General features: G+C 38.7%; 1 protein-coding gene across 1 annotated transcript in view; it reads right to left on the bottom strand.

Annotated features, from left to right (window-relative positions):
- Positions 1-5,634: 5,634 nt before the first annotated feature.
- Positions 5,635-15,964, bottom strand: part of NLN (neurolysin) — a 54,285-nt gene continuing 43,955 nt past the window's right edge. Inside the window, exon 14 of the mRNA XM_017811139.1 lies at positions 5,635-13,671. Coding sequence (XP_017666628.1) covers positions 13,625-13,671 — 47 coding nt within the window. The 3' untranslated portion in view covers positions 5,635-13,624. The remainder of the gene's footprint in view (positions 13,672-15,964) is intronic.

Genomic DNA, 15,964 nt, shown 5'->3' with positions numbered 1-15,964 from the left:
TGCATCTTTTCCAACTGCAGAGAACTCTCTGAGTTTTTTGGGAGATGAGACATCAGGCTCAGTAGCAGGTCTGGTCAGATGCAGAGGAGATTTATAAGAATTGGTTTTCCCATGTTTCTCTTCCCAGAAGATGTCTTTAAAGCATTATGACAGAGAGAATTTTACTTACTACCTTGCCCTAACTTTCTTCAGAGCATTCACCAGTTTCTTATGAAAGCGCATCTTTTTCTGCTTTCAGGTATCTTTTCTACTTTCAGGCAGTATCCAGCATCTGCTTTATTCCAACTCCTATTGGGCTGGAATATTTTTCAGACAGACATGTCCCACATGACAAATAAAAAACACAGGAGAAACATGATGGGCCTTTAACTCCAGGTATAAAGGTGTAAGGACATCAGTAAAACAATAAGCCAAATGAGGACAAGAGGATGGCACAAGATGTCTTAGTCTCACACTGTTGTCTTTGCATAAACACTATATTGAACTCTGATAATCAATAACATGGTTTGGTTTTGTAACTGGAAGGATCCAAGGAAATCATAGAATCCTTAAGGTTTGAAAAGACCTCTAAGATCAGCAAGTCCAGCTGTTAACCCAGCAACCACCATGTCCACCACTCCAATACAGGGACTACTTGCAGTTAGTAACCATGTCACTTGTTAGTAAATTAACAGCAGCACTGTCATTATCAACAACTCTTTATCTTTCCCCTACTCCCAAGTTTGCTAGCCATCAAAAACTCTTCTCCTTTCCTTTGCTTCCCTTTCCTTCCCCTTTCCTTCTCCTTCCCTTCCCTTCACTTCCCTTGCCTGATAGACCATGCAAATATTTAAGGTACTACATTTGACATCAGTAAATAAAGTATGTGCCCTGATCCTCAAAGCTGAGAATCATCTAGTTCCTCCTTAGATTGTAAGGCACCATATATTATTTATGATTTCCCTATTGTTCTTATTTCTTTTAAGTTAACAGGATAGGTATAATCTTGCTGTAGAGAGCAGACTTGCTCAAAAGTGAAATTTAGTATCAACTGCAGGATTGAATAAACTTTCTTTAGATTAAATAAAAAAAAGGTGGGAGCTGAGAAAGAACTTTCTTTTAAAATGTATCTGTGCTCCTCACAGAAAAAAAAATATTCCTAGCTGTTAATATTTCCAGAAGGAATTTATACTACGGAATCCTTATGATCCTTACTGAATTATGATGTAATTAAAAACACCCTATAGAGGAACCTTTATGTAAAGCCTAACACTCTCTATAGAAGTGAGTTGTTGATGAGCACTGTTGAAGTGTTCTTGTTGGAGCTGGTTTTGAGCTGTGAAGCTCACTGAGACAGAAAGCAGCATACCTTGAGATTTTCTCTTGCTCTGACTCCACTGAGATCACTTTAGAACCTTCACTTCAGGGCACGGAAATGTCATGCTTGCCTTTGCTCAGCACAGCCTGGAATCTGTGCTGCTTCATAAAGAAAACATCAGTGATTCGCATTTACAATGTGGAGGGAAATATCATAATTACATGCTAAAAGCCTCAGTATATAGGAAGTTCCTGCAACTGATGGCAGCCTAAGTAAGTTTAATGCTGACTGCAAGTCAGTGACGTAAACCATTCCAAATACAGTCTGTTTACAGTTTCAGACACACTCGAAGTGCTGGTGGGAATTTCCTTTTTGAAATTTGCCTAGCAGACTAGGCCCAAGAGTCAGGTAGTGGCAAAGCTATTGTTCTCAGCCCAGAGGGCTGCAGGAAAAAAGACAGTTGCTGAGTCAGACAGAATATCCCCTGGACACTCTGGCTGCAGACTAGCCTTTAGAAGACCTGCCAGCTCACCCAAGGGTAAAATCAAAGCTTAAAAAAGCCAATACAGCTCATAAAGAAGGAAATTCATTTTTAGGATATCATTTTTTGGTATTTTAACTTAGATTTGTGGTGAAGAAACCTATGGAATCTTGGAAAATCTGTATGCACAGTTTGTATAGTATCTTTCCAACCACAGCCACTGCTGACGTAGCCAAGAGCTCTGAGCGCTGCTAGGCTGCATGCTGCTGTACCTGCTCCTGTTACCATGGGAATAGATGCTGGCAAAAGGAGGATAAGAGCTTTAAAGTAATTGCGAATATAATTAGCACTTTCACCTTTCTGGAGATTGGCTCCCCAAAAGCCCCCAGATAGTAAACCCATCCGATTCAGACTCATCAATACAGCAATTAGTGTCTAAAGAGGCATTAGTTAACATGATCAATGTGGGAATGACACACAAAGGGAAGGCATTGTGGCAGCAGGGAAGCAGTGGGTTCCTGTGGCCTTCTTTGCCTATTACTAAAAAGGAATTCGGCTCCTTTGCTATGAATCATTGTTCCAGTTTCACCCTTAATTAATTCAGAGTCAAGAGAAAGGGCACTTACGTGAAGAGAAGCTCCCAATGATGGCTCAATGAAGTTTGCAGAAGAGAAGGAGGGGAAAGAAGTCATTATAGCAACAAAGTTTGAGATCATAGAGAGGAAGAAACCTCATGGGGAAATCTAAGTAGCAGTGTTTCTTATTACACTGGCACCGTCTGAATGAGGTATGTCAGACAAAGAAATGCTCCTCAGAGTGGCATTACCCACCCCCTATGCACAAACCTTTCATCCAGGCAGCGAGTGCATCAGTTAGTACACTGTGATCTGCACCCGTTTCTACAACATGGCAAAAGCCTTCAAAGGTCTCTGTTTTTCCACCATCATCTCCTTTTTAACTATAGAGGTCAGAAGGGAATTTTGGAATTTTGTACAATTTCACGCTTCTTCACTAAAACCACAATAGCCTGCTTGTATTCAGGTTCAATACAGAACTCACCTTCAGTGACCAGTGAAGTGACTGCTTGCATAATTATTACTGTTTCTAACAACATTAACATTTGGCTGGATACTGCCTGAAAGGTTTTGGCTGTGATTATCTGGCAGAAAAAGATGCGCTTTCATAAGAAACTGGTGAATGCTCTGAAGAAAGTTAGGGCAAGATAGTAAGTAAAATTTTGTAGAAGATTTCTTGGCTTACTAGTGGATCTTTACAATCTCTAAACACATACTGTAATTAAAAAAAAAGATATCAATTACCTCTATTCATCTCATAATATTCTCTTAGGCTGCCTTTGGACAGGGCTGGGCAGCAGAGCCAAGCTCCAGACAGAACCATCTGAAATGAAGCTGTATCCCTGGGGATGTCTTTTGTGCCAGTCCTGCTTGTGGTGCATCTATAGCCCCCAACCTGTTCTCTTTGGAGTGTCTTATTACTTAAGCATTATCACACAGTCCAGTCATTGCACAGCAGAGCAAATAAAGCATCTTTGTACCTCCCGTCCCCATCAACAGTGATCTGAGGTAGCACAGTGATCTTTCACCTTGTTAGATAATTATGGGGGGGGGCGAAGGGGGAAGTTGCATTAAGCTATGTATTGTTGTACAGCTATTTCTCATGCATCTGGATTTTCAGGACCCTTTAAGATATCAAGTAATTTTCTCCTATTTATTCAGTGCAGTTTTTTTTTGTAAAGACACTGAGATCCAAAGATACTGTTATTCAACAAAATATGACTGAGACAGAAGATTATATCATCCAGATGCATTTGTCGTAGTCTGTCTCCCTGCCTACCGCTGTTAAATGCTTTCAAATGAGTGTGAGGGTTAGGTCAAATTCTTCCATTAAGGGCAAAACATTGCTGTGGGTAGAACACTTCTCTGCTTTCCCCTTGGCTGGACAGCTTCCTTACAAGACAGCACCCTTGAGACATTTGTGCACATGAAAGACACACATTTTATCATGGCTTGTTTCAGAGAAGACTAAGAGTTTTTCCTGCAAGGACAGATATGTAGGGGCAAGAGTGGTGAAGATCACCCATGTAGAGACTGCTGGAGTGAACCTGTCATGCCACCTGACTGTCAGGAGGTACTGTGGCTGCTGGGCACTGTGTTTTGCTCCAACACACAGTTTGGACAATTTCCAAAATGATGTTGTCTGCTCCAGACACTCCAAGAAGCTTCCAAGATTCCTGGGCTCCCCAGCTGGTATACAGAGCCCTCCTGAATAGCTTTCATTCCCCAGAAAAACAAGACAGCCAAAGCCCTCAGTAAGAGCTTTACTTTCTTCACAGTCTACTGCCAAATTTCTTTACTAACTAGCTTTAAAAAGTTAAATGCTTAGAGACAACCCGCTGATGCTTGCATTAACCAAGTAACTGTCTTCAGCTGTAAGATGGACACAGCTCACACAACCATGGTGTGTTTTGTAGGCCAGCACAGCTACACCAGACTGAGTTCCAAGGCAAGCACACAAAGAGTTAGGAGGTGCTATAATTAAAGTATATGAGGTTAGGAGATGCATAATTACGTTCAACCATAATTACACCCACTGGTTACTTTGCTTTATGATATAGTCTTCAATTACATGACCACCTCTTTTCTTCTTTTCCCTATGGGATCCATGCCTGTGTCAGGACAGTCTACATGGCACAGCGCAGTGGGACTGCCCAAACTGCCATTTAGCACACTGGGAAGTGCCTTTGCATTGCATTCTGTTCAGGACAATCTACCTTCTTGTGAAGTTAGGCTCGCAATAGAGATGTCTGAGGCATAAGAAGTCTGAGCTCACAGTCTAGAATGTTCTTATGCAGATTTGCAAAAAAATTCAAATTTGCATGTCTGGCTTCCATATTATTAAATCCTGTATTTATAAATATCTGCTGATAGCAGCATCTTTATGAGCTGCTTTCTTAAATATAGGATAAGAAACTACTTACTGGGCTGAACTTATTCACACAAAAGGCCTTATCCAGCCTCAGTTTCTGTAGTAAAATTCTTACTGACTAAAATGGGATCAGGATCATGCCTCTGGCACCCGCTATCATAAGTTGCTCCCAACAGAGCATTGTTCAGTTCAGCCAAACCAACAGGAAAAACTGCAAGAGCAATTTCTCAAATCAAAGCACAAATACATGCACATGGCATGACAGACTGGTAGGCTACTACTATTGCTCACACTGAAAAAGCGAGTCGTCTCTTCAGTGAGAAAGAAGTGGGAAATCTTTTTGTGTGCATTCTGAAATGCAGAGTGGAGCACTCGTCTTTTACAGGCACTCACATGTCAGCATCATAAAGAAATATTTATACTGTGAGCAGCTAATAGTAATCTTTTGTAATTGCTGCTTATTAACATCCCCATACTTTTGAAGCATGGTAGAATCATAGTTTCAGTGATACTTTTGAAATAACTAATGCAAGGAAATACAGAAGTGTAACTATTCATAATTTTAGGCTCCCTGTCTGAAATAAATAATCTATATAGCAACTATACTGGTGGTACTAAAACACAGTCCCAAGTGACAGGCTAACCTAAATCTGATTTTTAAAAAGATATCATTAAACTATATTTCTCCTTATAATTTAAAACCAGACAACTAAATCAGAGAGCGTATTTGAAAATTCAAGATGACATGAACTGAGTGAAGGATATGAAGACCTTACTTTGGTTTAATTAGTAGTATAACTATCTATCCTGTGAAATAGGAAGAACTGCAAAAGAAAATTCAAAATATGTGTCTATCAGACAAATATGCAAAAGAGGAGTCCTAACAATAAGAAAACACAGATTTCAGAATTCATGTATTTTTTATTTGCTGTGACCAACCTGGCAAACCATTTTATGAAATAACTTAGTGAGGCTACTTGCCTTCCTGCAGCAGAGCACTTGGCATGGCATTCTTGGCACCACAAATTCCATCAATAAATCTCAGCAAGATTTTTGGCAGCAAGAACAGAACTATTTCTACCTTCCTTTAATCACACTGGAAAACCCAGAGCTGTTACGATTCAGTGCCCCTGGAACAATTGGAGAAGGTTTTTTGATGTATTACATTACACCAGCATAAATAAGATTAAAGATCTTACTATATATCTGGAAACGAAACAAGTATTTGGATAAAGTTGTATTCCCTTCCTCCATCCTCCCATAGCAATAAATATTTTTAACCTCAATCTGTTATTTATATCCTGTTTATAAACAGACAGTTGTCTTACCAATATCTCATTTACTCTAATTCATAATCTTGATATGAATTATATCTTTTCATGTTCCCACTTGCAAAAGTTAAAGTATCATATCAGATTTGACTATCATGGAAGAATTAACTCTGAAGCTGAAGATTATAATCACCTTCTGTTTTGGTCCTACAATTACTACCCACGCAAGTGTTGTCCCACTTTTAGTTTCAACACATCTTCCATACATACACAGCACATACACACTGTTGTCATTTGGCAAGTTGCTTTCCTGCCCTTTGATCCTTTCTTAGTCTGTGACATCTACATTTGTGTGTCATCCTTTTATCCACGTCTCCAAGTGTTAGACACAGAGGAGCAGCCGCATAGATATCCAGCCCATTTCACTTGCAGCAGCAGCCTTGTCAGTAATTCTTCTCACCAGTAATTCACAACTCTGGCTTTGATGCCATACCACTGTTTTTGAACATACTACAGTTTGAAATAACTGTCTTGATACTGTCCTTCAGGCTTTAGCTTTACAGCTCTTGCCACACTGTGAGATTTCAGGTCTAAATGAGAACGCAGAGGAAGTACAACACATATTAATTATTAATATTAATAGGATGGCTGAAATAAATCTATCCCTTACACAGAGATATTTTCTCTTCTTAAAGTTACCTTAGCAGACATTTAAATATTTGGTGAACCTCACAGTTCATTTATTCTGTAAATTCATGCTGAGCAGACAGCTGACTTAACAAAGCTCCACTGGCTTTTAGCAGACCTGTTATCAGAGAATCCCTGCTGAGGATTCATTTCCATCCAACAGCTACCTGAAAACACATCTTATTCATGTTAGAGTAAAACTCTAAACCTGGCCATTCTATTACAAAAATCTGGTTTTTATGGAAAGCAATATGTCTGTAAGCATCTCAATGAAAAAAAAAAAATAATTTTCTCCATTAATATTTCAGTGAATAGTTCTTAGCTAATATGTCAGGAATTTTTCAAGTTCTACCACTGACCAAAATCTAAATGATACAAAAAAATCTCATGAAATAAATGTTGAGAAAAAAAGATTATATTGAAATCCAAAGCTCCAATTAAAAATATTAAAACATTTCAACCAGTACCAACTCTGATAAACCATTCCAAAAACCTCCTTCTCACCTACTTTTATGAACTCTCACCTAAACTGAGAAGTTACTTTCTACATGTAGTAAACTATAGTTTGGGCTTGCAGACCTGACTGCAAGTTAGGCTGCCCAACAAGTCCTATTATAATGACCTATTTTCAATTTCTTTTAAATTTGCTGAACTGTAACAGTTTGAGCTGAAGTTCTTCATGCTGAATATGCTCCCCAGGCTGATTTCAGTGAGGAAAATGTTCCCTGAATCATTTTGGCTGTCTCTGAAATCAAAGTATTATACATATTATTTCAACAATTAAAAACATCTGATAGTGACGCTTTAAAGTAAGATTTGAAACATGGCAGAGAACAAAAATTGTATTGAAATGTCCTTTCTGCTTTTGTCATGAAGATACGCCTGAATTTGGCCTGGTTATATACCTCTAAGAATATGCAGTTCAGTAAAAACCTGCTGCAGTTAAATAGCTAAAAATCTCCAAAATCCCTTGAAATGCTTGAACCTCCCACAGGTTAGACTGGGCTCAACTGCAAACGAGTCATTTTATCCCATGCAAGAGCTCCCTTCAGGCCACAACCACCGAGCTGAAGTTGGGCAGACTACAGTAACAGCTGCTAACCCACTCAGGCTACAGCAAGATAAACCAGCAGAAATGTGGAAGTGCAGCTTGTCCCTTCTGTGCCCTCAGTGGTGAATTTTCTGGCAGCAGATAAGGAAGCCAGACAGAGCTCCCTGTTATTAGTGCAGAAGGAACAATCCACAAGGGAACTGACTGAACAATTTTTCTAGATCTTAAATCTAAAAAACAAACTGTACCTTGTGAGCTATTGTAAGTTCTGCACTTAAATCTGTGCTGTAGAAAAGATTATCTAGAAAGTATCTCATTATTTCCTTTATGATCTCAGTGGACTATATAATTAAAACCAAAATGTACTTTTGCCCTTTGTTTCCTAGTGTTAGTCATTGTGTCCTTGTGAAATGTATTTCTCTCCACGTCAGGGACTTCTTTTCTTTTTCCTCCCAGACTGACAATCTAGTCCCTCACTGACAACCACAACAGCACCAGCACATAAGATCTGTGAAACTAATGGCATTACTGACTGAAATGTTCAGCACAAAGGGCCACCTAAGATCATTACCTTGTTATAAGAAAATTCAGAGCCAAAAGTAACAAATTACAAGGCTTAGAATTTATTTCAATTTTTATCTTTAATCATCAGAGCATTTGCTCAAGTGCTCTCAAAGTAAGGGTGGACATGAAAACATGTTGGTGGGTATGTTGAGAAAGCATGCAAAATAAGTAATTCTTTCCATAGCAATTCCTTTTGTGCATTTTAGTCACTGCAAATGCACTAGTCAGCAAAAATAACCTGGAATATTGTTGCTTTCGCCATATGATTATTACTCTAGTACTTTATATGTCTCTTTGTATAATAGACAAGAAATACCTTAATTTTATATTTTTGTGTTTATAATAAATGATGCATTCATGTTTGTGTTTTCTGGTGAAAAGTCAGAGCTATAAAGTTCTTTTGGTGAAGGGAAATTTTATCATCACTTTACTGATCTCTCCCTATTCATATTCAAATCTCCCGCAGTCATAACAAGCATCTTCTACTTTTCTGGCTGAAAATTATTCCTTTTTCCCCCAAAATTAAACCATCTACAGCACTTGAATATTGGTTCTCAGCTCTCACTGAGCTCACTAGATCCTCATTCTCTGAAAATCAACTTAAATAACTAAATAACTTAATACATCACTTAAATAACTAGCTTTGGACTCTGTATTTTAACATGTAAAATTGCAGCTATGAAATACTGTTAATATAGGTTACACATAGAGGAGTTGTACTTTGTCCTTGGGGAAAAATCAAGTGGTTATTTATATTCATTCCTTCCTTTACTGTCAGGCAGAATAAAAAAAAATGTACTCACAAACATAAAATATTTCAAGGCGGAAGTAGCCACAACACAGGTAAAGAGGGTTCACAGAGGCAAAACTGCTACCAGAGCACAAGACATTGCCAGGATTTACGAAAAGACATGAAGGGAACTTGTAACCTTCATGCTCAACCTGTATTTGCAATGTAAGATGGTTCAGGTTCTCTAATGACAATCTGATTAAAAGTGAGCACAGAAATATTATTACCTACTAAAGACATATCAAAAGAATCATATATTATGCCAAGGTGCACTGTTGCTTACATTGAAGTATCAATTTGCAAGTCACATACAAAAAGTTTTCAAACACTCTTACAACCATTTCAGAATTCACCAGCCTGAACTCACAATATTATCCAATTATCAATAAAATTGTGCAACAGCCAAATCTAATTAAATATCAAGAAGAAAATTATATTCTCTTGTCCTTCCTTTTAAACTAAGGAAATTCTTTTTCATTAAGTCTATAGGAGAAAATTAAGTCTCTTGTTTTCTAAGACATCTTGTTGATTTTTATGACATACAGCAATATTTCACAAATAAAATACTTATTTGTTTTATTAAACAAACTGAACAGCCTCCCTTTGACAAAATTTCTCCTCTGAGGATATTTAGCACATAGCAGAAGAGAAAAAGGCAATATAAAATAAGAAATGCCTCAAAATTAGGAAATATCATATCAGTTAGATGCTAAGCTCCGCAATAAAATCCTTAGTGAGACACTCAACACTAGAAATGATTCATTTATTCTTTTACATCTAAAATTTTACTTCTGAAATTTCCAATTCTGCTGCTGCCTAAATTTATCTTCTGTGTTAAATTCTATCTTATCATAGTGCTTCTGCACAAACCAAAACTGCTTTCTTATTAATGAAGTCAGCAGTGACCTTTGATGAAACTTTCCATTTTAATTAATGTTGTACAAAATTAAATAAAGGAAAATTATATCAGCAACTGAAACATCTTTGTTATCATGGGAAAGTAATCCAGAGAAGCATCATTTTTGTTACAGATGTGGGCCAGCAACAATAAAAAAAATGTTTCAATAATAATTTTTAATGTTTTGGGAACTTTGTTGATAACTAAACAAATGCTACTTTAATAGACACATTGGGGATTTATTTAGCAAATTATACTACAGTGGCCTAAGAAATCACACCTTTGCAGGTTCCCAAACAGCGTGCTGAGTTAGAGAACTGAGCCCAAATTAATCACATACGTGTATCAGGCAAGTAGAATTTCTAGTCTCTGAGGTTTCTCCAGCCCAGAGCGCGCTTAAAGGGACTTGATTTTCTCTTTTCCTCTTTTTGTTTAGAGATAGTAATTTGCAGTCTCTGCTTTGGGTGTGGAATGTCCAGAGCTAAAAGAATTGAAAACACAAAGCTACTCACTCTGTCACCTTTTCAAAACCAAGGGACTCCATCACCTTTGGACACCAAGAAGAAATGGTACCCTTCTGCTGCAGAAACAGTCTGTATCTTGGATCCTTGTCAGTTATCTTCTAATTTCAAGACACTTAAGAATCACAGAATACCAGGCTGTAAGAGGACATCAAATATTATCTGGTCCATGCAAAAGCATGGTCTACACAAGATGGCCCAGCACCCTCTCCACATGGATCTTAACAGTGTCCAAAGTTGCAGAATCCATCACTTCCCTGGGGAGATATTCCAATGGCCTATTGTTCTGTTAAAATTTTTCTTCTTGCATCCAACTGGAATCTCCTCAGCAGTAACTTGTACCCATTACCCCTCTTCTTCTCCATGTGGCTCCTCCTAAAAAGAGAATCTCCATCTTTTTTGTAGCCACTCTTTAAATACTGGAACAGAGGGATAAGGTCTCCCCTGTGCCTTCAAGCTCCTCAAGGCCGAACAACCCCAGTTCCCTGAGCCTTTCTTCACATGCCAGGCTTCCCAGGCCTTTGATTGTCTTTGTGGGCCTCCTCTGCACCCTCTCCAGCCTGTGAACATCTGTTTTGTGCACCAGGGACCAAAACTGAACAGTGTTCCAGCTGAGGCCTGACAACCAGCAAGTAGGGTGGAATAATGATTTCTGACAAGCACTGGGCAAAGTGGGATAATTCTTCACCTCTGCTAGCGAAGCCCTTGTTGAAGCCACCCATCCTGTTGCCTTTCTTTGCTGCAGGAGCACACTGGCCACTCAGACTGAGCTGCCTATCCACCAGGATCCCCAGCTCCCTTCCCACAGAGCTGCTCCCAAGCCGGGTAGATCCCACCCTGTGCTGCATTCCTGGATTATGCTTTCCTGGATGCAAGATCTTACACTTGTCTTTGTTGAACTTCACACTGTTCTCATTAGCCCACTCTTCCATCTTATCCAGGTGTTCCTGCAGGGTAGCATTCCCTTCCCAAGCATCCACTTCCTCATGTAGTTTGTTATTATTGGAAAACTTCATCAGGGTACACTTGATCCCATCTTCCAGACCATTTATGAAGGTATTAAATTGTGCTGAGCCCAGTATCAATCCCTGGAGGACCTCACTTGTTGCTGGTTTGAACAGGAGTGATTTCCCACACCATTTTGGGTGCCTTGGGTCAGCCAGACAGACTCACCCGACAGACCACTTGTCTAGACTGTAATGCAACAGTTTCTCCAGAGGAGGCTGTAGAAAGCAGTACCAAGAGCGTTATTGAAAGCCTCGGAAAAATCCAGGTAAACAATGTCCACTGCTTACCCCACATCAATTGAGCAGGTTGCTGTGTTGTAGAAGGTGACCAGGTTTGTCAAGCACAATTTGCCCTTGGTGAAACCACGCTGCCTTTTCCCAGTCATGCGCTTCATCTGACATTTGATAGCCTCCAGGAAGATTAGTTCTGTAACTTTCCCAGGGACAGCAGGAAGATCGATGGATCCATATTTTCCTGGACCCTCCTTTAAGTCCTTCTTGTAGATAGGGGTGACAATAGCTTTCTTCCAGCCTTCTGGAACATCCTCTTATCTCCTCAGCTTCTAAAAGATTATGGAGACTGGCCTCACAATGACATCAGCCAGCTCTCTTGACACCCTTGGGGGGATACTGTCAGGGCTCATCAAATTGTAGGGTCAAGCTTCTACAAGCTCCTAACAGCTCTACCTTCACTGACAGCACCTCTGTTTGCATCAGCCTGGATTTTTGTTCCTAATACCAGTGCTGGTGAAGACAGAGGTGTAGAAAGTGTTGAGAACCTCTGCCTTTTCAGCACTGTTGGTGACTAATTCACCTCTCCTGCTCAATAGCAGGCCAATATTTTCCTTCTGTTTCTGCTTGTTGTTTATGTACCTGAAAAACCCTTGCTTGTGGTTTTTGACCTCTCTGGCCAATTTCAATTAAAGCTGAGCTTTTGCGTTTTGAACCAGATCTATGCACACCCTGAGAATGCCCTTGTAGTTCACAATGGGTATTTGCCCATGAAGATAATATGTGATTTGCCAACGTAACTCTTGCCATTCCAGCCTGGGCAACTATTGTAATTTAAGAATTTACAATGCCCAGGCTTTAGACATGCTTTTGAAGAACCCAGGTAGGACTTTCCACTTGAGACTGACTTTTTTGCCATGAAACCTATGAATGGTTTTGTAGTATATCTCCTTCTGTCCAGGATATAGTCTATGAGACATAGTTATATGACTAAACTGACTGGATTTTTCTCTGGTGTGCAGATAAATCTTTCCCTGTAATGCAGACTCATTTTCCCGTGATCCTAGATAAGTCTTGCAATTCTCTTGTGTTTTCTCAGTGTTCACCATTAGTTTTCTGTAACAACTGAGGGTGGGTTTTGGTTGTTGGTTTTTTTCCTTCACAGAATGTATCTCTCATAAAGGGTCTGGAATTCTATTTTCACACATCTTTGGGAGAAAACCCCCTTTTTAACATGTCATTTCTTCACCACACCAAGCTTACCCTTGTATACTAAATTTATGTTTTACCTAGGTGAGAATATCACACCCCTCCCCTTAAATTTTCTCCTAAAAAATCTGATCCACTGCATTCCAACTCATTTATCATGTTATCTTTCCATTCAGACTGAACAGATCATTTAGGAAGACCTCTTCCCTTTTTGTGTTCATGGCAGAGAGGTTCCTAGGTACAGCTCTAATAAGAGCTAACTGCACTGGATAGCTGATGGCTAAAATGAAACCAATTTGTGATTTATGCAATTTCCTAAGAAGTCAACCAAACCTAATGTCATTCCTAGGGAACGAAAGAGAGGAAGGCCAGCCACCTTAGACTTAATCCATACTTTTACCATGGATTATTGTGGTTAAATTCTTAAGAGCCAGAAGTTCTTAAGTTCTTCAGACCAGACGTTACTTCTTCAGGTTAAGGGGGACTGCTGAAAGTCTCTAGCAGAGTAAAGTGCATACAGAAAACAACATGAAGTAAAAAAGAAGTTGATTTGCCAGTAAATCGGAAGATCTTCAGATGTGGTTTATAACTTTCTGCAGATTCATGCTTGTTCAATCCCTCCCTTGCTCACTATCTTCCAGCAGAAATGGTGGAGGGGCCTGTGGCTGGCCTTATGCAGGGTTTACCATGCTTGACAGGAAAGAGAATGACCCTGTTCCTGTAGAAACAGATAAGGCATAAACACACTTGTGCAGAAACGCATTCATAATGTGAATATGTATACAGACAACATATCTGTAACAGCTTTCAACTTCTGATGGTTTTCCTTTTCTGTAGAGAATGTCAGCTTATTTGTATAAAAATAACATTTCATTCTAAGAGAAAAATGCTATTAAGTTTAATTGCACTATATTAACTAATATTTTACAGATAGCTGATTCAAACCCTGTCATCTCTATGGGTCTTAACTCTGAATTTTCAATAGGATAAAATTCTTTCACTTCTTGACAAGGCTTGAAATACAAAACCACATTTAAAAACACTTACCAAAGTGAATAAAATGTGTTTCTCTTGGTGCATAATTTCAAAACACAATGTGCAATATATCTCAGAATATGCTGAGTTGGAAGGGACCCACAAGGATCATAGAGTCCAACTCTTAGCCCTGCACCAGGGCACCCTGCACCATCCCCAAGTGTGCTTTTAGACATTTCTCATTAATGTTTTAGGCTAAAACTCTTTCATGTTTATGGAATCATTTAGTTCTTGTAAAACCCTTCTATTACTAACAATATTAATAATATCTTATACATTATTTGGCTGTAAAAATCTGACTAGATTTCTGATCTTTTGCCAGATTTTGGTAGTAACTTATCTTGGATGTTGAGCCATGACTAGTTTTTAGCAAATAAAAGGACAAATACAAATTGCTCAGTTCTTTACCAAGTGCTTTTCCCAAGTTTAAAGTATACATCTCAGCTAATTTGTTGACTAAATTCCAGAGGACAGCAACGCTTCAATGGAGAGGTGTGGGAGAAAGAGAGGGGGACAATAAGTTTTGTGCCTTACAGTGAGACCAATCAGAAAATAACAGCTCTGAAAAAAGAAGTCATCTGTTAAAACCTAACTGAAATCTGGAAATCCAAAGGAGACAACCCAATGAAGAAAAAATAACTGCCTAGTCAAAAATCCCATTTGTAACAATAATTTGGGGTTATTACTCAGTTTCTACTTTCTACAGAGAAAAACAATGCCTTCTTCAACAAGAAATCAAAGGATGAATTTATCTCCTGTCACGTGGAAAAACATCTGTCTGCTCGGTTTTCTTATAAAAGTTTGTAAATCCCACAATTGTGCAGTTAAAGACAACTATGACAGGTTAAAATGTTTGCTTAATTTAAAAGTACATTTTCCAGTTGCTTTTGCTTTCCGTTAGTGGTTTAGAAGGCAAGAAGTCCTTGGCAGTGAATTACATTTCGCAGTGTTACACCTCTCCCCTGAATAAACACGCAACAAACTTTTTTTCCTAAGATTTGATTTACAGAACTGTAGTTTTAAAAGGAAAGAGGCCCAGGAAACCAATTTGATTCCATTTCACCCAGTTACTGTGAATGAAATCATTGTGTTTGGTGAACATGTATCTTCTGAAAGAGATTTCACTTGTCTTGATTTGAAGATATTGAGAACTGACAACCCCAACTATTGGGACAAACTGCTTAGAAAGTTGCTTGTCTTCCTCACTGTTAAAAATGCTGTTATTTTGTCTTTGAAATGACTGGCCTCAAATTCTGGCTGACATTCTCCTACTAAGGATTAAGGAGCCTTTACTATGTAATGGCAATACCTAGAGACTGCAAGTCTCTGTTCTTTCTTCATAGTGGATCAAACAGCAGGTTGATTTGTTACAATATCCTATCTCTAGCAGTGGTTAAAAGCAGATGCCTAACAGAAACATGAATAGGGCTGCAATATATGATATTTTCTTCAATATTCTTCGGATTTCCACCCCCTACTTTGTAGGGTCTTCCCGAGGATGAATAAGGTTTTATGTATTTAAATACTCTCCACTGGCTTCTCTTATTTTGAACTCATACAGACGTATCACTTCTATAATGTTCTCAGCAAGGAGTTCCACAACTTAACTTTATTCTACATAGAGAATCACCTGTGTTCATTTGGAATAATAAGCCCTACTATCTAAAAAATCCCGACACCAAAATTGCATACAATTGCTGATATGGTATACAGAAGTAGCATCAGTAACTTGTTCTTAAGCAATATTTTTGCACTCATCCATCGTGAGATTGCCTAATCCTTCTTTGCTATAGTCTCCTAGCAATTCAGATTGAACAGACTGCTGTAACTAGCCTCTAGATACTTTTGGAGGTCAGTATTTTACAGAATACAGTCCTCCAAGCTGTAGTTTTAACCTACAATTTTAGTTGCTAAAGGGATGTTACTCATTCCTTTGCCAATGGTACAGAATTTTTTCGTCTGAATACCCAAAGCTT

Source organism: Lepidothrix coronata, unplaced genomic scaffold (genome assembly GCF_001604755.1).
Source record: "Lepidothrix coronata isolate B3197 unplaced genomic scaffold, Lepidothrix_coronata-1.0 Scaffold31, whole genome shotgun sequence".
Taxonomy (NCBI): Eukaryota; Metazoa; Chordata; class Aves; order Passeriformes; family Pipridae; genus Lepidothrix; species Lepidothrix coronata.
The sequence above is the reverse complement of the archived record's forward strand: the minus strand, read 5'-3'. Positions and strand labels throughout refer to the sequence as shown.